Here is a 21,697-nt window from a genome sequence, read left to right as displayed (position 1 = left end):
AGAGAAAACACGTATTGGTAAATCGTTTGAGAAGATTTTGGACTTAGAAGTTGATGTTTGATGAATGGATTTTATTAATGAGATTATATATCTTGTTTGAAAGACACATATAAAAAAATCAGTCGCTATATATGGGTTGAAGGCACCTGTATACAATTGTTTGGAATTGTAACAAAGAGCACTGTTGTCTTATCACCCATTTTTATGGGCGACAGCAAAGCACTCCGGGTCCCATTCTATAGTCTCTCTTTGGGCTTCCAACCACGCCCATGTCACGTCAGTCACTTACATTGGTTCATGGGCTTGCCTTTTAAAATCTGCTTGCTTTCATTTGTGGAAGGCATGCATACGTCAAGCCTTTTCCAGTGTTTAGCCCACCTACACAGCACCGGTAAACTACTAAAAACATACGAGGCTCGTTGTTTTCAGCATGGTCTCCGGACGACCTTATCTGTTTATTTTCCATGCAGGCCAACTGCGCTGCATTTTACATAGTGCGATCGCGCTGCGTTTTTTTTCATTACAACGTTAATAGCTCTAACTCGAGCAAATGCGAGACCTGTTGCATTGAAAATGCTTGTTGTACTTGCTGCTCTTGTCTTGAGTTTAAGATTTTAAATAATCTTGGTGGTATACACTTACCTTAGTTACCCAACATTTTTTCAGCCTCCATTAATCACCTGCAGAGTGAAGCAGCCAAGAAACAAAGCTTCACCTTCCAATAAAGATTAATTCCTGAAATTTTACTCTTTTGATTTTTAAGGAGTTTGAACCATGTATCACAGATGCACCTTATTTTATTGCATCACAGAAAGGACCACCTACCCATGAGCATAAACCAATGAGTTTTGTTTCTCAAGATAGTGGGCATTTAAACGCATTTCTTTGCTTTCTAATTTCCCCTCTAAATATGGCCTAACACCACTGTCAGTAGGATCCAGCTGTAAAAGTCAATCATGGTGCATTGATACCATTGTTTATATTATTTCATTCACTTCTTTTTAAATCTTGTTGTAACACCCATTCACATTCAAAGCCCTAATTATTTGGAATACATTTACTGTGTCTTTCATAATCATTTGAGGCATATACGGTTGGTTTTTCACTGTTGACTGCCTTGTCATAACTTCCTGGAAGAGCTCTTGACATGTTAATGAGCTGCTTGGTTTCCCAGTCCTCACAATTCCGCACTAGGTGTAGTAGTACCTATGTAATGAGCGCTTGGCACAGAACACATTCACTTACCTTCAATGGTTCTAGCAGGAAGAAAGATGTGAGGACCGCAATGGCAGAGGAAATGAACCACATCAGCACAGCACGTTCATTGAGTACGGAGCCGTAGAGTACCAGGATACTCATACACAGGGCCACACACAGAAAGAGCATAGTATACGTCACCGACAGCATCCATGGTGGGAATAGCCAGGTGGGACGCCCCCGTGGGACACCTGCAAGTGAGAACAAGGACTTCAGAGATACAGAGGTGCAATCAACGACCTTAAGAGCAGATGACACAGGGTGTCGGAGAGGGGGTTATAACTCAAAGAGAATGAAGACAGTGGAAGTACTAGAGACACCTAAATAACATAGGATATAATAAATCAACAATATGTTGTCAAAACGCAAACACACTGATCACTTGATCATTTAAATGTAAATTATGAGTAGCACATAGGTAAACTTTCTAGTTCCTAGAACCCACGCTTGTAGCACCAGACCAGCATGTGATAGCTTCGAAGACTGGGGCTGCACATTTGCAGGTTACAGCTACACATTTTGTGTTGAGGCCACTCCAGAGACAAATGCAAGTAGCTTTATTTTCATCCCTGATAATCACCCACAATCTGCTCCTACGCCCAAGTATCTCATAAGGGGAGGTAGACGTGTGCTGCAATGGACTGCTGGACCAAGAGTCTGCGTATTAATTATCATGAGCAGACTGGGTGAAGTTCAAGGCCTAAGGGATTCTCCAGGTGTCATCCATATAGGCAAACCATTGTTTTTTCTAATGTAGAATTTTGGCAGCTTCTGCTGAAATCCTCCTTCTGTTCTGTCTACAAAACATAAAACTCCTCAGAACAGTTGAGTAAAGCAAGATAATTCCAAATGTTGCTGGAATGGGAAGCTTCGCTGCGATCTGTGATGTCCACATGTCTGGAACAGATACAATAAACATGACTAACACCAATGTAAAACTTGATCCTGGTCTTTCACGTTCCTCATAGGACAGCAGCATTGCATTAAACAACTTTATAGCATACATTTTTGGCTTGGCATTGTTATTCAAGGCCTGTTTCTTGTCAATACACCTAAATGATAATGGAATGTTGTCTTCTTACTCTTCAGTGATCTGAAAGCCCATTGGAGGCCAACACAGTGCTGCCACTGGCATGGATGCATACTGATATTGTTCTACAAGGATGAAAAGAGAGGCAGAGTGACTACTTGATGAAGGTGGACAAGAAGAATGGTAGTGGATGACACTGACATGAGTGGTGGATACAAGGGTGGAGGAGATTCACTGATGCCCATTGGAAATCATAAGGCTGGGCAATGAGGGCATTTAGAGATATGGACAACAACCAAAAAAGGTCAAATGACTTAGGGCCTCATTACGAGGCTGGCAGTCCCAGGACCGCCAGCCTCGCGGTGATCGTCGGACCACCTCAACTGTGGCGATCAGACAGCCTCATTACAACCCTGGCGAGTGGACCCACCAGGGGATCTCCGTCTCCACCGGGGACATGGCTCCCGATGGGTCGACGTCAGCCGGAGTTGTAACCAGCCACGGCGGCGCTGAACTCAGTGCTGCCCCTCTGATTACAACCCCACTTTCTGCCAGACTTTCCATGGCAGGATCCCCGCACTGGAAAGGCTGGTGGAAAGCCAGTGCATGCCCATGGAATGGGCAATACAGGGGTCCCTCTGCCCAGCACTGTCGTGATACACACTGTCTGCTTTGAAGACAGTGCGCATTCCGAGGGCGATGGAGGGCTACGATATTGGCCTCAGCTCCTTCTAGGGAGCTGAAGCTGAGATCAATATCGTAGCACTGTTCCCACCGGTCAGCCTGCAGGAACGCCTAATACAATTATCCCGTCAGTTCAGCCCAGAGGGAACATTGTAATACGAATGGGGGGGATGGGAATGTCACCACCATGGCAGTGGCATCCTCCCCGTGGTTTTGGCGGTCCTTGCGTGGGTCTGCCAAAGTTGTAATCAGGCCCTTAATAATTAATGGGGAACTGGTGGAGAGGCCACACCACCATCTACGAGGAAAAATAAATGGCTGTGAAGGGTGGAACTTACCACCAAGGGTGAAGAACGATGTGCTTTGGGGCTAGTTACCAATTTGGAGGATACTTAATGATGCAGATGGACAACGTTGTTGCTGGGTTGAAGGACAATGAATGGTGCAGGCGAAGAAGGACATAGCTTGGGACAGCGGGCCCCACACGTATGGATGGAGAAAGATGTAACTGAAACGGAGGGTTGTTGATGCAGCTGGAGAAAAAATAGCTCTTGATAGAAGACATACTCCGATATGCAGTGCTTAATTTGTAAAAGGGATAAGTGCCAGGGCCCAGATTTTTGTTCAGTAGGCCTCTGCTGACACTATCAAAGGTCAGGGTGTTGAATTCCAAGGCTGCATAGTGTTGATGCCATCTCATGCTTCTTGTATCCACCAACAGGCACTCCCTGCCTCTTTAGCTCACTTTTGTAGGTTTTTCATCCCTGCTTTCTGCCTTTGTCAAAGGTAATCCATCTTTGTGACTTTTCAATTCCTCCTACATTTCCCCTTCGTTTTTTTCTTTCTCTTGCTCTAGATCAAAATCGGCTGAGAAATAGGTTCTGGTCCACAAAAATCAATGCTGATGTGCCCCAATCAGCAATCACTGGCTCAAACTGCACTGCAGATATGGATGGAGAAGGATGTGGCTTGAGGAGGAGGGTACTCATCACAGCTGAAGAAGAAGACAGCTTGAGATGGAGAGTGCCCACACACATACACTGGGAGAAGGATGTGACTTGAGGAGTGCCACTTGGAATTCAAAGCACACAGGTGTGGATGGAGAGAGATGTGGTTGAGGTGCAACATAGCTTGGGATGGAAGGCACACAAATATATGGATGGAGAATGATGCGGCCTGATGAGAAGGGCACTCACCAATCCTTGTGGAGAAGGAGGTTGATGCGACAGAGGGTGCTTCCACGTCCGCCAGTAGGAAGCTGCCCATGCTGGTCAACATAGACGTATAAGAGAAGGACTTGCGCAGGAAGCTCCAACTGCTCCGGCCCTGCTCTTTTGCGGCATCTGACCAGCTACTGCATCGACTTTCAAGGCTGAAAAGAGGGAGACGATGTCGTGAAGGAAGAAGGAAGGGTTCCGAAGAACAGTGCATAGATAAGCTGGAAAGGGAGGTATAGATACTCAGCCATTATTATCATTATCGGCTATATGAAGTACATAAAACATGGCTGAATAAAAGTAACTTAAACAAAAAGGAAAAATAAGAAGACATGAAGTTTTACTTTCTTTGATACAGGAAAATCTACGTAGTTACAATACTACATATACTATATATCAGTGCCTGTTAACGAGCTGTTTGATTTAAATACGACAGCAATCAAGTGGTTAGTCCTGGAATAGGTCTACAAATTTCAAAACAACTAAGGAAGTCAGCTCGTGCGTTTGTCGATACTGAACTACCCATGAATTCTACAGCAATCTAGGAACGCCTCTCTGACTCAAGAGTGACTTTAACTTGTTGCAACAGTGTGTGTGGCATATGTAAATCAAAAATAGACAACATGCTGAGCAACTCATTTTAGAGGTGCATAACATTTCTTTTTGATCTTGCAGCATGAATCTGTTATAGATTTCCATGTTTACATAAAGTAACTTGCAGTGAACATCACTCAGCATGAGAATTTGATGTAAAATAAAGTAGTAAAATAAGTTTTTCAGTAGCACTTGTCACACTCCTACATTTCCAAAACATTGTTGGACAAAGTGTGTTCTGAGCTACATCTTGATGCCTTACATATTTGTGCTAGTCGACTGAAACTGCACCTGTTGTGCTTTTTGTGGTAATAGATTCACAAACAACAGGAATTTCATCCTGCATTCAGGATATATTTGTTTTTAGAAATTTAAAAAAAGTCTCCAAGAGCGTGCCTCAGAAGCTGTGACAGTCACAATTTCCAAGAATTACTCCTGCGATTCTTTCGTGAATTTCATTTATCACCATTAAGCATTTTTAGTTTTTGATAAATGTGTACATAATTTAAGTTTACACATGTGTAAATTGAGCACTGTTGTTCACTTTCATTTTTTAAAATGTTGCCACTTTTTTGTTCCTGTGAGTCGGCCATGAAATGGGCTGGGAATATCAAAACCACAATAGTTTCTAGATGTGCATAAACTTTCCCAGGGCATCCGCCTATTGGAACAATTTATTTCTGCTCCCTATATGTTGATTTATTAACGCAAAAAACAATATGTGCCCAATTTATAAAGCGCATTCTAAATCTTCAAAGCTTCATCCGTAAATATACTCCTATTTATTGGTGGAGATTTTTAATCTATTCCAATACACAAAGCAATCAAGTGCCATGGATCTTGATGTCCTCGGCATGGTTTTCCCCCAGTTCTTTGCATCCCAGCCTTCAGTATTTGCTGAATTTGTTTTTGCTGGTATCGGGACTCTGCTTACTTCATCACTGCTAACCAATGCTAAAGTGTGTGCAGTTTTAAACTAATTTTGGCCTGGCAAAATAAACCTTTGCCAGGCTGAACCTTCCTTTTTAATACCTACAAGACACACCTAGGGTAGGCCCTAAACAGCCCATATACAGGGTGCAGTGTGTTTAAAACTGTGGACATGGACTTTTAACTTTTACATGTACTGGTAGTGAAAGGCTATTAAATTCGTTTTTCACTACTGCAAGGCCTAACTCTCCCATAGAAGGTTAACTTATTGCATTTAATATGTGCTAACTTTCATTGGGAAGCAAGTAGGAATATTGAGTGAGATGCCTAAAGGACTGTAATTGAAAACTCTCTTTAATAGTGAAGTTGGATTTTAAGTCAAAATTCTGAAAATGCCACTTCTAGAAAGTTGACATTTTCTTGTCCAACTATTTGGTGTCTGCTGCCTGTATCCTGGGTCACACGACTAGGTGCAGCTGGCCTTCATGTATTGCTCACAGGCAGTGAGACAAAGAAGCATATGTGTTGGCAGGAATGGCCATCTCTGACTTGATGAGGGGGAGAAGCTGTAACCTGCCATACTTGCACATCACAAAGGCTCTGCCTGAGCAGACTCACAAAAGATTTGACACTAGTCTTTTGTGACCCCAGGCAAGCTGGGTTCAGGGTAGCAAGGCAAGAAATTCCAGACACCTCTGGGGTGGAAATCTCCAGAAACGTTTCCGATTTCAAAGTGGGCATCAGGCATACATATTAGACCCTCAGACCCAACTCTTCAGTACACCTTTGGACCTGTGGAAGACTCAGAAGGACTGTTGTGCTGCTTTGTAATAAAGACTGCTACTCTGTTGTCCTGCTGCCCTGTTGCCTGCTACCCTGCTGCCTTAGTGAAGGATTGGACCTGCATCTTTGAACCAGGGCCACCAAAGTCCTGGCTAGTTGGCTGGCCTTCTGATCAGAGCCTCAGGAACAGAACAGACTCCCTCAACCTTGAACTCAGTGCCTGGATTCGGCCAGTTTTGAGTCCTATCCCCCGAGTGTAGGAAACTGGCCCTTGTTGCAGTTACCACCCACCCCCTCACTTTTTGCCTGATATTGATGCTGACTTGACGGAGACTGTGCTGGGATCCTGCTAACTAGGCCCTAGCACCAGTGTAGTTTCCCTAAAAATGTACCGCTCAGAGCTTTCCAGAGAGACAGGTGTGAGAAGAGTCAAGCAGAAGCTGTGTGCATGTTGCAGGCAGTAATCAATTGAGCTCCAGAGCTCTTCAGTGGGAACCATTGCAGGTTTAGCAGGATGGGAGACATGCAGTCAAATTAAAGGGCATATTTATGAAAAGTGGCGCTGCACTTAGTGCAGCGCCACTTTTCTTGCGCCCCTTAGCACCCCCCCTAATGCCTGCTCTGGGTGGAAGTGCTTCACACCTCCCCCTGCAGGAACTGTAACACCTGTGGTGAGCCTCAAAGGCTCAGGCCTCATGTTACAGTGCCCCAGGGCACTCAAACTAGTGGAGATGCCCATCCCCTGGACAAAGCCCCACTTTTGGTTGCAAGTTCGGCGGGAAACTTAGGAAAAACAAGGAGGAGTGACCACTTCAGCTGGGACCACCCCTGAGGTGCCCAGAGCTGAAGTGACCCCTCCCTGCAGAATCCTCCATCTTGGCTTGGAAGACAGGGACCAATAGGGGTTGGAATGTGCCCCCCCTAAAGGGAGTGAGCACAGGAAGGGTGTAGCCACCCTCAGGGAAGGTAGCCATTGGCTACTGCCCTCTGACCCCTGTAATGCCCCTAAATCTTGTATTTAAGGGCTTCCCAGAACCCAGCTCACCAGATTCCTGGCGACTTGACAGCTAAGAAGAAGGACTGCTTAGCTGAACCCCCAACAGAGAAGAAGGAAGACGACAACTGACTTGGGACCAGCTCACCGGCCTGTCTCTTGCTTCAAAGAACCTGCACAAGAACAGCGACATATCAAGTGGGATCAGCGACCTCTGCAAACTCCAGAGGACTGCCCTGCACCCAAAAGGACCAAGAACTCCTGTGGACAGCGGCCCTGTCCAAGAAGAAACAACACACAAGGACTCCAGCACCACTCAAAATGCAGGAGTCCTGACCACACTGCACCCGACGTCCACGGCCTGTGTCCAGGTGGTCCAACCGACTAGAGAGGGTCCCCAGGCGAGTGCAAGCAAGTGCCCACCCTGGGTTGACATCTTCACCCCTACATGACGATGCCTGCAGAGGACACCCCTGACTGTGAAAGCTCTGGACTGAGATATCTGATGCCTACAAGACCACTGCACCCGCAGCCCCCAGGCCTTGGAGAACCTGACCTCCGGTGCAGCTACTTTCAGTAGGTGGCCCTCCTCCCTGTCCAGCCAGTGGTTTACCCGAGTCAACCTCCTGGACCTCACCTGCAGCATCTGAGTGACCCACGGGTTCCTCTCATAGAGAATCATTGGAAACCTGACGCCTTGTTAGCACCCTGCACTCTGCCCCCCCAGTGCCACTGAGGGTGTATGTTTGGTGCCTACCTGTGGCCCCCCCATTGCTCCTCTAAACCCAGGTCTGCCCTCCGAAGTCAAGCAGCAGATCTGAAACGAGTGCCCCCAGTCTCCATAGGAGCCCATGTTAAATTTGCCTCAACTTTGACCTCTGCACCCGGCCGGCCCAGTGTTGCTGGTGATGAGTGTTTGCGGTTAACTTGAACCCCAACCTGTGGACATCCTAACCTCCAGAGACTGGAACTGTAAGTCAAGTACTTTTTTTCCCCCCAGTAACTGTTTCTGGAAAATTACACTGTCAACTTTTAAAACAGATAATTGCCAATATTTCAAAAACTGTATAGCTTATTGATTTCAAACCAAGTACTATTGATATATGTGTGAAATTTGAATCTATTGAAGTACTTACCTGCAACTTGAATCTTGTGATTCTAGAAATAAACTAAGAAAATATATTTTTGCTACATAAAAACCATTGGTCTGGAGTTAAGTCATTGAGTGTGTGCTTCTTCTATTGTCTATGTGTGTACAACAAATGCTTTGCACTACCCTCTGATAAGCCTAACTGCTCAACCACACTACCACAAAAGAGAGCATTAGTATTATCTACTTTAGCCTCTGTGAAGCCTCTGTGGAACCCCTGGACTCTGTGCACACTATATCTCATTTTTATATAATATAAACAGACCCAGCTTCCTACACCGAGTTCTGGACCCTTGGAAGTGGGCTTGAAGATGCTCTGCCGGCCCATCTGTGGTTCCAGTAGAACTGAAGCAGAATGACACATCGCCTCCCAAGACTCTGCATTAAAACCAATGCATGATGCATCACTGACACAAGACTTTTCATTGCAGCCCGCAGACCCTCAGAACCGTCACTGCATAACCCATCTCCATGCAGGAAATCACATCTCCACTGCACCTCCTTGGAATCGCCACTGAGCAATGCATCTCCATGCAGGACGTTAGATAGCCACAGTAGCACCTTGGTACCACTGCTGCATGATGCATCTCCACACACAGACCTTTCACAGACATGTTTTAGGTGTTTAAAACCTCACAAGGCTAACTACTTCTTGTAGCTCTCACTACCCACCCCAAGCATGGGATTTACTTTGGTGTAATTGTATGTAGCTTTGGCATACAATTATGTAGAAGTACATTGATTTACAGCTGCTACGTATCCTTCTGTGATACCCAGTGGGCATAAATCCAGCCATTCTGGTCCTTAAATATTCATATACAGATGGTAATAACTTTATGAATTGAGCCTTTTGTGAGAAAATCTAGTTACAAATGTCAAGCCCTGTTTAGTGAACACCAAATGTAAATTTACACTCCTAAATCAAGCTATGTGTGCACATAGGTTAAACTAGTTATGGAAATGGGTTTCTGAATCAGGTGTGTATGGGACTCAAAGTGTGCTTTGTAAATGTCTGTCTTTCAGTTGATAACATTATCAAATGCATGACACATTCCATCTTGCTTACTCCCTTTGAAACTGAGATGTATTTAGTTTGTTAATTGATATCTCTTCTCTTGAGAAGTGTACTTCCTGCAAAAACACCTTCCCCTTAAGTAGTATTTATTCAGGGTGCATTCTATAGTGTTGTATTTTAGCCATGGCAAAAGGAGTCCAACCACATATTAATCAACTTTGCCCTACACTGGAAGGTACAATCCAGTCCAATCTGCTGGCCTATGTTCCTTCTAAGTATGAAAAGAAGTAACCACAGATCGATTTTGTCTTCCCTTGGCCAAGTCAGTGAGGGGCTGCTTGAGTGTCTGTGACGGGTGAACCAATTAGCAAGCGAGCATCTCATGAAAGTTGCTTGAGCAAGTCCCTTGGAAAGTGGTGATTTAGCTCATTATCCTACTGGTGTCTGTCTGGATTAACTCAGATTTAAGGACTTATTTTGAGTTTGGTGCAAAGGGTACTCTGCCACAAGCTTGTAGGGAGTACCACTCTACTTAGAGTTGGAATAACTGTCATATTTCTGCGGACAGAGGGCCTGTTGGCTTCACTGGCTGAAATGTTAGATCAATGGCCCCACCGAGATCAGACTGTCGGTCTAAGTATCACAGAGGGTCTGTCTTCTTTCAAGTGAATGTTCTGATATACTTTTTGTTTCCTGTTCAGCATGGCAGGATCTGTGGGGGGTTCCAAACAGGAAAAATGAACAAGCATTTGCAATGCAATGGGTCTCGTGTTTGCTCGAGTTATTCGCGTTGTAAATTCCTAACTGGAATTTTCGTGCCACATAAATTTAAAATTAAAAGTAAAACAGCTGACATAGGCAAGTGGATTCAAAGCGCCACGGCCGCCATTAGTATGAGCGCGAAGGAGAGACACAAAAGGAAAAAGAAGTTTGCTTGCAGTCAAATGTGTTGGCAAATGTGCAATTATCCATGCAACAGAGTTGATGGCCAAGGTGGTAACAAAACTGACAAATGTAAAGCATTTACCAAGAATAACAAATAATTTTTGAAAGGCAAGCCCTCACTCTCAGAGATGCTGGCGTCTGGATACTTGTAATTTCCTGTTGAATGAAAGCAAGTACTCTTCATAAGGCTAGCTCTCCTTCTGTGTGAATAACACTGATTCTAAAAGCTTGCTTGAGGTGCAATATGTGAAAATTACCTTTCACCCGAGCCTAGGGTTACCGTTAGGGAAAGCTAGCATCCTTTATGGAAACCTCAATAGTGACTGTTACCATGGAGTAAGGGATACAAAAGCAATTTTGTGGATTTACCTGGAGGCACGTAAATGTAGATCTTGTGCTGACAACACTCTTCATTGGCTAAGAATACCATATTGGTATTACTGAGCCAGGGGGGCTGCTGAAAAACCATCCAGTATTAGACTACATTTTTTTCTGATCTCATTCTGGGCATTTTTTGTGAGTTCACGAAGGTTTCTCTGAGACTGCTACTTTATGGTGAGCTATGGCAGTATTCCCACCACCTCTCAATGGGAGGGGTGCCCTTCTATGCTAAATAAGATGTTTTTGCCTGGCTGTTAGTAGTCAATAAAACAGGAATGGCTATGTGCGAATGAAAAGGCACTATACCGACCTTTCTCCAGCCCTCCTGAGAAGAGAGGGATCCCCATTCATAATGCATCTTCATCTATTTCTTGCTGGCTATAAACATTTTTGTAATATGTTATTTGACAGGCCCAATTGAGACTGTACAGCATTAACTGTGAACAATGTTGCATGTATTGTTGTTCAAACAGGACCAGAGCGTATGCTATATATCTCTCTCTGCTGTGAAACGTCTTTCCAGCCAAAAATTTAGATGCAGCCAGAACAATTGCCAGTGACTGAGATTAAGTCAAGCATTCCATCCATAATTTTTTATTTCTATTGCACTAAGTGTAACAGGATTTACCTGGCTCATGAGCCCCAGTATCAGCAAAACCGGTCCTCAGTTGCTTGTGTTCTGGGATGACGTGCCCTGGCAGTTCGGGCTGGATTCTTTCTGTTGCAGCAGGGTCTAGAATGATTTGCATAAGCCTCGGTCCAAAATGAGGTCTCATGGTAGGCAAAAAAAACAATGGAATGGGATACAAGCGAGTGATTGCCAGTAGCTGAGATTAATTCAAGCTTTCCGTCCATTACCTTGTTTTTTGATGTCCACACATTAGCATTGTCTACAACTGTTACCAATTGCAGGGTCTATTTTATCAAATTATTGGAGTGCATTACACATGATGTTGAGATTTAAATTGTAACATTATACACCTATAATTTAATAAGATTAGTTAATCTGTGAGCAGCAGTAAATCAAGGTTTTTTTCATCAAATGACTGGCAAATATCAGTCTGCCATCAAGTGCAAATTCACCCCATTAAAGTGTGAGCAAGTATCTCCCAGGCTGTTCACCTCTCCATCTCAGCCAGGTTAGACGCCCTCTAAGGGGTTCCATGACAAAATAGCTTGGAAAACAATATTGACTCACCAAAATATTGTCAAAATAATATATTGTTTACAAAGATATTGCCATCCTATACTTTGGGCCTGATTATGAGTTTGGTGGTCCGTCGACTGCCATGGCGTCTGCGGACCACTGTTTTACAATGCATGTGGTTCCATAGACCAAACACTGCCATGGTCAGGCTGGCAAAGCCAGGCAGTGCAGACTTCCATGGTGGAAAGATGGGCCAATGAAGCCATCAGAGTCAATGTTTCCACTGGAAACATTATGTAGACCGTCCCAGCTGGCAGAAAAGGAAGGAAAGGAAGGAACTCACTTGCAGACAGGGTCACACATCCTGTGCCGCCATTGAGCCGATAACACACGTTCTGCCGCTGCTCATCGATGGAGCACAAAATCCACACCGCCGTGGACGCAACAGAAGGTAAGACCACACACCTACCCATGTCCCCAAACTCACCAACAGATCGAAGGGTCGCTGTCTACCTGGTATGTAGGCAACTCTGTGTAGACCAAGTACACTTGTCCCTTGGTCCTGGGTCAGAGTTGTACACAACAAATGACCCATACACAGCCACATGATGCCACATTTGGCCAGGTCACTGACAGTGCACCAACACACTCCACATAAAACATGCAAGCTCATTACAGTTTCAGGGACAGTGAAGTGTCCAGAACATTGTATCACACAACAGCCACACCACATCAGCATCACAAATAATTCAACTGTCACCCTCACATTGATCACATGCCATGGACAGTTGTGAGATTGAAAACACATATGCATGGATGTACCATTTAAAACAAATACCCCTCCCGTTAACATGCTTGTAATGGACCCACACATATCACCCACATTGCAACACAATGAAAGGTGAATGGGATGCATGATATTTGTGAGAAATATCCCAAGCTCACAACGAATACAATGCCTGCAAAATAGGAATGGGGTATTAGGGACATGCCTGGAAGGATACTGACCTGGGACACACATCACTTTGCAAATGGCCCAAAACAACACTGACACAGCAACTGGCCATTCATTTATCTCAGGGACAAACAATAGTAGAGTCAAGTAACATGCCTATCCGCCAAATGTGGAAGTGCAAGTCAAGAAAGCAAATACAACTGCAACAGCTTGGTATAAAGGAAGGTAGCATAACGGCCCACAAAGTCAGATTTTGCCAAACACAGCAAATGGTCAGCAATCACGGTGAAACACACACCACTGTAGGCATACACAACAGAGTACTCAGGAAAAACAAAAAGGTAGAAAAGTAATAGCAGGACAAATGTGTACCCAAAAACAACAACCTGCATTTATTCACAGTAAATACTGAAGAGCAAAGGCAATTGGCCAGTCCAATTTGTAATCCATGCACATGATTATTCCCAAGCTTGATTCCAATCACTGCCAGGGACCTCCACAGGAATGGGCTTCAAGTGGGCATGCAGGCACCTCAGGGATCAGTCTTGGGGAGGGTTTGGGCAGATTTGAGATGGGTGGGTTTGGGCTTGGGAGGGGTGGGTGTTTCTTCAGAGGGGTGTGCTTCTTCTTTGGGCGGAGGGGTATGGGTGCTTGCAGGGGTGGCATTTATAACAGGGGAGGACTTCGATGTGGAGGGAATGGGTTAAGATGGGGGGGGGCTCTTGGGTTTAGGGGGGGTAGGGGTCACAGGGAAAAGGGAAAGGTCAAAAAGGAAACTTCCCTTGGGAAAACAGGTAGGGTACTTGGAAAGGATTGGGGTTTTGAAGGTTGAGGGAGTGGTGGTCTTGTGTATGGGTTTTGATGATTTTGGTGTGTGAGAGCTATGCTTGGGTTTGGGGGTTGTCGGCTGCATGTGTGAGTGTGGGTGGTTGCATGTCTTGGGGGGCTGTGAGGTTGAGGTGCTGGGTGATGTGGGAGTGGTGGATGCGTGTGTGTGGGTGTTGGGGTGGTGGCTGGAGGAATGGTGGATGTGTCTGTGGGTGGTGTGGTGGTGTCTGCGGGTATGGTGGTTGTGGCGTGTGGGTCGGTGGGGGTGGTGGGCATGCCTGTAGGAATGGTGGTTGTTGTGGGTGACTGTTGAGTGCTTGTGTGCCAGTGTGCCTTCCGGTGCTTGTGTTTATGTGTTCCGCTTGTGTGTGTTTAGGTGGGTGCACACAGATGTGACTATGTGCTTGGGACAGGTAGGGGAATATGGAATTTGGACTGGGAAGAGGGAGGTGGTGGAGGAAGGATTGTGGGGGGTGGATGGCTGCCGTCAGTGAGGAGGCCAGAGCCTGAAGAGATCTCTGTAGGACAGACATGTCACTATGAATGCCTTCCAGGTGTGCATTCATCTGTTGGAGTTGGGGGGCCAAACCCTGGATGGCATTCAGAATGGCGGTCAGTCTGCCCCATAGAGTTACTCCTCAGTAGGTCAATAGCCTCCTTACTCAGGGCAGGAGGGGTAACAGAGGCTGGAATGAGGTACCTGGGACGAAGGAGACGCCCACCCTCATGACTGAGCAGGCATGGGCAACTGGGCAGGGAGGGTAGAGGTGGCAGACAAGGATGGTACAGGAGCAGGTCCTGTTGGGTTCACCACCACTACGGAGTGGTCACTGGAGGTAGAATCTGAAGATGACGAGGTTGATCCTGTCTCCTCCGTGGCACTTCCCTTACCTCTGGGCCACTAGGTCCCTCTGTGTCGGTGGTGTCATGACTGGAGGTACTGCCCTGTCTCCTTCACTTGCCTGGGGTGATGCTGAAAATACAAATAGAAATAGGGTCACTACATGTTCCAGATAACACTTGAGCAACAGCTGTTATTATCAAACATTACCATGATATAAAGTAGGCCCCATCAACAAACTCCAACAAAGTGGATCCAGCATTTGCCACTTCATATGTATACATGCCACATTAACTGGCATCAGTTGCCCATAGGAAATTCACAATCACAAACACCTCCAAGTGCACTGGTGAAGCAATCACAGTACCCATTGAACAAGTAGGAGCCCGTATCACCTTCAATGGTTTGCCTCATGTAGCATTCCTCCGTTCGCTGTTGTGATACAATAGTAGAGCAATGCCAAGTTAATTTACACAGATCACACACAAGGTCATGCATACAGCTATTCATCACATACCCAATACTACATTATGAAGAAACAATGGTCCAAAATCCTGGCATGTTGCTGACAGAAGTACAGTAGCCTGAAGAAGGTGATGTGGAAATATCCATGTCACACTGTAAACAAATCAATAATGCCCACCTCACCATCTGTAAATTGTACTAATGGTATCATCGAGGTTGTACTAATGTTGCTCAGATAGATAACACATCTAGCATGGAAATGTACACTGGAGACAAATTGTGCAAATGTCAGAGATATGTCTAATAAATCCACAACACAATGAGTCAGCTAGACCCAGGGAAATCACCTCTCTTGAGTAGTACCCCTGAAAATGACATACTTTGATTGCATCAGTAGAAGCCAATAGTCCTTTGAATGTTTGAGAGGGCCAGGAATTGTAGAAGGCCCTCAACATGTTGCTCAATGGGAAGCCAAATCACTGTTTCCATTCTTGTCCTCCAAACACAGACTTCCATGGAAGAATGGTTGTACACAAACGGACATGATTCCCACATAACTGCTAGTCACTCCATGATGAATGGCAACTCTGAGTTAACGAACCTTCCCCGTTTCACATGTGCAAAGCACTTTCTTACTCGATGCCACATCAATGACATGGAAATGCATATTGTGGGGAAAAACCTGTAGTCATACCTGTCATGTCCTTCATTGCTACTGCAGTTGGACATGCCAAATGGCATGCAATGACGGGTGAGGGTATGTATGAGCCAACCATCAATGGTGATACACTCCTGCCTGTGGCACCACATGAAATGTAGTCCCATCACATATGTCACTTCCAAACACATGTTGGCATGCACACATATGTGAGGGGATACAGGCATCATCCCATAAAACGGGTAGACCATGCATGAAACAGCAGAGAAAATGATTTGTCAAAAGTGAAATTAAAACATGCGAACTTGTAGGCACCAGGAATGATAGCAACAGTGATGTCACACAAATCATGTCAATGGACATTCCCCACTTACCAAGGGAAAGTATTCCTCTGGAACTGCACCCAAAGAGCAACATATGCTCTGTCACATTTGTGATGCCCACTTTCACATGACAGACAGTAGTGAGGCATTAGCACTTCTGACACACTGAAGACAGATGCTGATATACTCACTTGAGCAGACACATGGCTGAGGACAGTGATCCATTATGTGATTTTGCTTGGGCTGTCATAATTAAGAGTAGTGGGCTGTTGAGTACAAATTACACCCACAAAAACAAACATTATCTGATTGATCACTGTACACAGCCATGTGTTGGTGTTGGAGAGTAAAGTGGTTGTAGACTGCACTTGGTTGTGCCCTAGGTCCCTGGGGTAATAGGAAAGGCACATCAGCATGCACCAACTTCCATACCTACACAAACAGTTACTCATCTTGTGTGTCACACATGGCCCATCCCCAATCTTTAGGGGGAGATGGCTGAAACAAACACATCAACATGGCATTATGACAAGCAGGAATATACTCTGGACTCACCCCCTTGTGGCTGCTGTGCTCCCCTCAAACGGCCATCAAGCTCGGGGTAGGCCACTGCCAGAATGCGGGCATTAGGGAGTCAGACTCCGACATGCGCTTCACCAACGTTGGGAGGACAGCCCCAGCTGGACCTCTGCGATCTTCCAGGTCCAGCATCTCAGATCCTGCTATCTCTTCCGACAGAGTGTGCTCTGCCAGCTTTGGACTTCCAGGGTCCACATCTTCAGGCGATGGCTCTCCAAACCCCCTTCTTCTGATGGCATTGCAAGAGATGGAAGAGACAAATCAAAAGGTTACAAACATAAGTTTTTTCAAAAATGGTTATGTCACACACGTTAGAAACACCAAGCACTAAATTTGCCACTCGTCAACACACCACAACTGTAAAGCACACATGCTGATAAGAACAGGGACATGACTACACACTTTTAGAGTTATCTGTACACTAACCCACTACTGGCCTACACTGACTGAGCAAGCATACTGACATCAGGTAGCCCAGGCTCAAGCAACATGTACTGTGATGTGAGCCACAATGAAACACTACACACAATAGTGGCTTCTGAAGGGTAAACCCTTTGGGCCTGACTGGACCGACACATTTACACTCTGCAACACTGACTCACTGCATACAGTACCTACAGGCAAATACAATAGTACAGATTTCACTTCAACACTTGGGTGACAATTGAAAGGGCAGGCATGATGGGCACAGGAACTCTCCTCCCTGTGCATGTGAGGACTTGTGGTCTACCAAATGCAGAATCATGCCACTTCAGGGTGGCATCCAACATACAAATGTATGTTTGGTTCAATTCCTGCTATGTAACTAAGCTAGCATGTCACATTACGACCTCCCTGGAATCTACACAGTTTATGCACTGTGGGTTTATCAATTGTGCAATAGGCCAGTATTGGACAAATATGACTTATATGAAAGTGACAACAGAGCTGTGGGAGTAAGGGACCTGTCATGAGTCAAAGACACTCATTTCCAATGACACAATGAGTGAGGCATTCAGGGCAAGTTTTGCCACTAGAGCCTCATATTGGGCACATGACAGGATCTACAGATCTAGAGGGTGTGGGAACAGTGCCACAGTTGCACAGCCACAGTGGCTCTCCCACAGCCTGAAGTATATCCCATACTGGTAGATACATTTGACAAGCCCTGGTCTCTGAGGGCTGAGCATACAGAACCTACATGACACTCACATTTCCATCACTTCCATGCATGACAGTACATCATGTGACCACCATTAATCTGGCTTGTGGCTTGTGTGGCACTCTGAAGGGTGTCTTGAGTCATGATATGCCTCTCAAATAACAGTTTGGCAAGGCCAGATGTGGGATGAAAGATCTGTGGCACAAAACACATTGCTTACAAGATCCTCATATTACTCAAACAAGATGCATACACAGCTCATGCTGTCATGCACATACATGTTGTCAGACATTTACAGCCATCATATCCAAAGAAATGTCATTATATGGCAGTAAAGTCTCCTTGCCTGCAACAAAAGGACAATCTAGACCACAAAACACATCACAAAACGCAATGTGAATTGGCAATTGATAGAGTACTTTTCTCTAATACCTGCACCATGTACGTCCCATTGATGCCATACAACAGGCACACAAGAAGTCTAACTGGCACACAGGGGCACATTGTAGCCTGTGAGGAGGGAAAGGATGGTGTATAAGAGTCAATAGTGCCTATGAGATTCTTGCCTGCTCCTCTGGTGAGCCATAGAGCTGACCATACAGGGAAAGGACCTCTTCAACAAGCTTTACTGGCTCCCCTGGAGAGAAGGCAGGGGCCCTTTCACCTAATGGTCATGGCATGATTGTTCCAAGAGGCTGCACACAGCAGCTGAAGTGATGGAGGTGTTGCTGGCAGAAGTGTCAGGAGTCAAGTGACTGATTTTGCAAAACGCGGGGTACACATACGCCACATATGCGGTCATCACTGCCGACAGCCACAGACATTGGCCCCCAGCCTCCACAGGCAACAACAATAACCTATGGTTGTATCTACTGTGGTTTGCACCGTCAACCGCATGGACGACTTCTGCTGGCAGCCGCGGGTGGTTCCTAATATCCAGTGGAGTAGGCCAGGCAACCGCCATTTTGGTGTTTGGAAACATAGTATATGGCCCTGTTAAATGTGTCACAACAATATATGTGTTTGTTCATCATAAACATCCTAAATCAGTCTTGCTGTGTAGGTCCTACTACACAATCCTCAGTGTAGTGTGTTGCAGGGCACAGATGGTATAGGATGGTGGTGCACTGTCCACTGCTGATGACTGTATTTTTGGCAGTCGGAAAAGATTGTCAAGTTTCAAGGGGCAATTGAGTTGCAGATAGTTGGGTGTCACCCAAATCTATGTTGTGGACACGTGTTGACAACCATGAGGGTCACATTTGACCCTTGTGTAGTTGACAGCTGTGATGTGTAATGTATTTCCAATCATAAATACTTTGTCACATGATTCTGTTAGTATGCATCATGTATGTTGGTGTGGACACAGTGATGATGCTCAAATTAATGTATTTTCACACATTGGTACCCTGGGAGAGGGAGAATGCGACAAACTCCTGTATACCGTCCATTGTCAGACCTGCAAACCAACAGGAATGCCACATAATACAGCAATACTGTCTGAATATGCAAACAATAGTGGATTTGTGCCATCAGTTTGAGCCAGATCTGATGCCAGCAAACAGTGATACAAACTGCATACCACCCATTGTTCAAGTCATGGCAGTATTGCACTTCCTGGCCACAAGGCCCTTCCAATATACAGTGGCCCTATCTGGTGGTATGTCCCAACCTATGTTCAGTCTGGTGTTGAGAGATTTCCTCTCAGCAATGTTGAAACACATTGACAGCTTCATCAGGTTCCCCCTACAAGAGGATTTAGCCAATGTGAAGACTGACGTCTATCATTGATTATTGTGGTGGGAGCCATTGATGGTACACATGTTGTCTTGGTGCCACCGAAGGCCACTGAACAAGTCTATCGGATCAGAAAAAACTTCCATTCCATCAACGTGCAAGTTGTCTGTTTATATGATCCCTACATCTCAAAGATCTGTGCCCGTTTCCCTGGATCAGCACATGATTCCTTCATAATGCAGAACAGCACTAGACCCAGAGAGGGCCTGGCTGGTTGGTAAGTCACATCTGTCCTGAATGCGTGTGAGCAATGTCAGGTGCTACAATCATGAACTGAGTGACTCATTGTTGCACTTATGTCCCATTCTCAAACAGGAGACTCAGCATATCCAAACACTCCTTGGTTATTTATGCCGCTGAGAAATTGAACTATGTCAGATGCAGTCCGATTCAGTCAGACCCATGGAAGAGCATGGTGGGCAGTGGAGCGGGCTTTTGGGCTATCGAAGGCCAGATTTTACTATCTGGACAGGACTGGTGGAGCCCTCCTCTATTCACCCGAGAACGAGTGTCAAATCACTGTGGCATGCTGCATGCTCCAAAACCTCACCCTGCGGAGGAATATCTTGTACATCCCCGAGGATGAGAATCCTGAAATGTCTAATGAAGATGACAGTGGTGCAGAGGAAGGAGCTGACTTTCAACAAGATAACATTGACAGCTTCTTCTTATGAGTGTATGTCATGTGCTGTCATGGCTGTGACTGTACAATATAATGTTATACTGTAGTTGTGAGAATGTGTGAAGTTGATACTTTGAAATAGTTAGGGAGCTGACACTCAGGCAAAACCAGCCAAAGGCTGATTGATGAGATGGCTTTTGACACATCCCTACCTTGATAATGTTGCTTTGTTTGTCAGATTTATTGCATTGTACTTTGTTTTCAAGATGCTTGCTATGTGACTTGTGTCATATGTATAGTTTCTTTCATTCCTATACCCCTTGTATTGTTATTTGTACAGGTACTTTCACCATGACATCTTAATGTAGGCATTTAGGAGTTGTGACATTGGCAGGTATGTGGTGCAGTTCTGACATACGAAATGGACGTGGATTGTTCCAGGAAATGTAGGTCACAGACTTTGTGTGTCAGAACCTGTGCCAAGACAGCTTTCATAGTGTTAGGAAGGAAGCTTAGAAGACTCCATTGGACTAGTTTCATGTCCTGTGGTGTCCCCGATGCTTCATGTGTGTCAAAATGTAATCAGAAAATATGTAGTCCTGGGCCACGGCCAAGTAAGTTACCCTTCACATTGGCTATACACTCTTTTTGTATGACCTGTGTGTAGCTGTTGATGTGTTTCATCATTGTAGACCAAAGTGTCTGTGCCAAATTGCTGAAATTTGTTTGTGTTATACCACAAGATGCATGATGTTAGAAATGGGGTCTCTAGTTGGCAGAGGAATACACCCTTGTCCAATAAGAGACCATGGTAAATCACACACAATCCAAATTATCCAGTGCCCACCCTCTGGTAGCTTGGTAGTGAGTAGTCAGGCTCAACTTAGAATGCATTGCGTAATGTATTTGTGCAATAAATCATGCAATAACACAGTGAAAACACCATAAAAATACACCACACAGGTTTAGAAAAATATAGAATATTTATCTGGTTAAATTAAGGTCAAAAGGGTAAAGATTCAATAAGCACAAGTTGAAATATCACTTTTGATAGATTAAAAAGAGTCTTAGATCTTAAAAATCAATATTTGTCTCTTGTTTGCACAAAGTACCTGTTTTGCGTCAAAATGATCATGCATGGAGAACGCAGAGGAGGAGATATGTGAAAAAATGAGGTGTGCGTCGGATTTTCCGGCGCAGCACAGATGATGTGTCATTTCTTTCCATGCTGGGAGGGGCTTTGTGTCAATTTCTGGCACACAGTCTCAGTTCCTCACTGCGACCCGGGGGTCTTTTGACACCCAGGGACGATGCATGGAAATCCTGGGTGTGCGGGACGAAGTCACAGGTGTTGCATCTAT

General features: G+C 45.1%; 1 protein-coding gene across 1 annotated transcript in view; it reads right to left on the bottom strand.

Annotated features, from left to right (window-relative positions):
- Window positions 1-21,697, bottom strand: part of LOC138246998 (polycystin-1-like) — a 521,270-nt gene that overhangs the window by 121,005 nt on the left and 378,568 nt on the right. Inside the window, exons 36-37 of the mRNA XM_069201747.1 lie at window positions 4,168-4,343; window positions 1,246-1,448 (exon numbers count right to left, since the gene is read on the bottom strand). Of these exons, the coding sequence (XP_069057848.1) occupies window positions 1,246-1,448; window positions 4,168-4,343 (379 nt within the window). The remainder of the gene's footprint in view (window positions 1-1,245; window positions 1,449-4,167; window positions 4,344-21,697) is intronic.

Source organism: Pleurodeles waltl, chromosome 7, assembly GCF_031143425.1.
Source record: "Pleurodeles waltl isolate 20211129_DDA chromosome 7, aPleWal1.hap1.20221129, whole genome shotgun sequence".
Classification (NCBI taxonomy): Eukaryota; Metazoa; Chordata; class Amphibia; order Caudata; family Salamandridae; genus Pleurodeles; species Pleurodeles waltl.
Note: the sequence above shows the minus strand (reverse complement) of the source record. Positions and strands in the feature narration are given on the sequence as shown.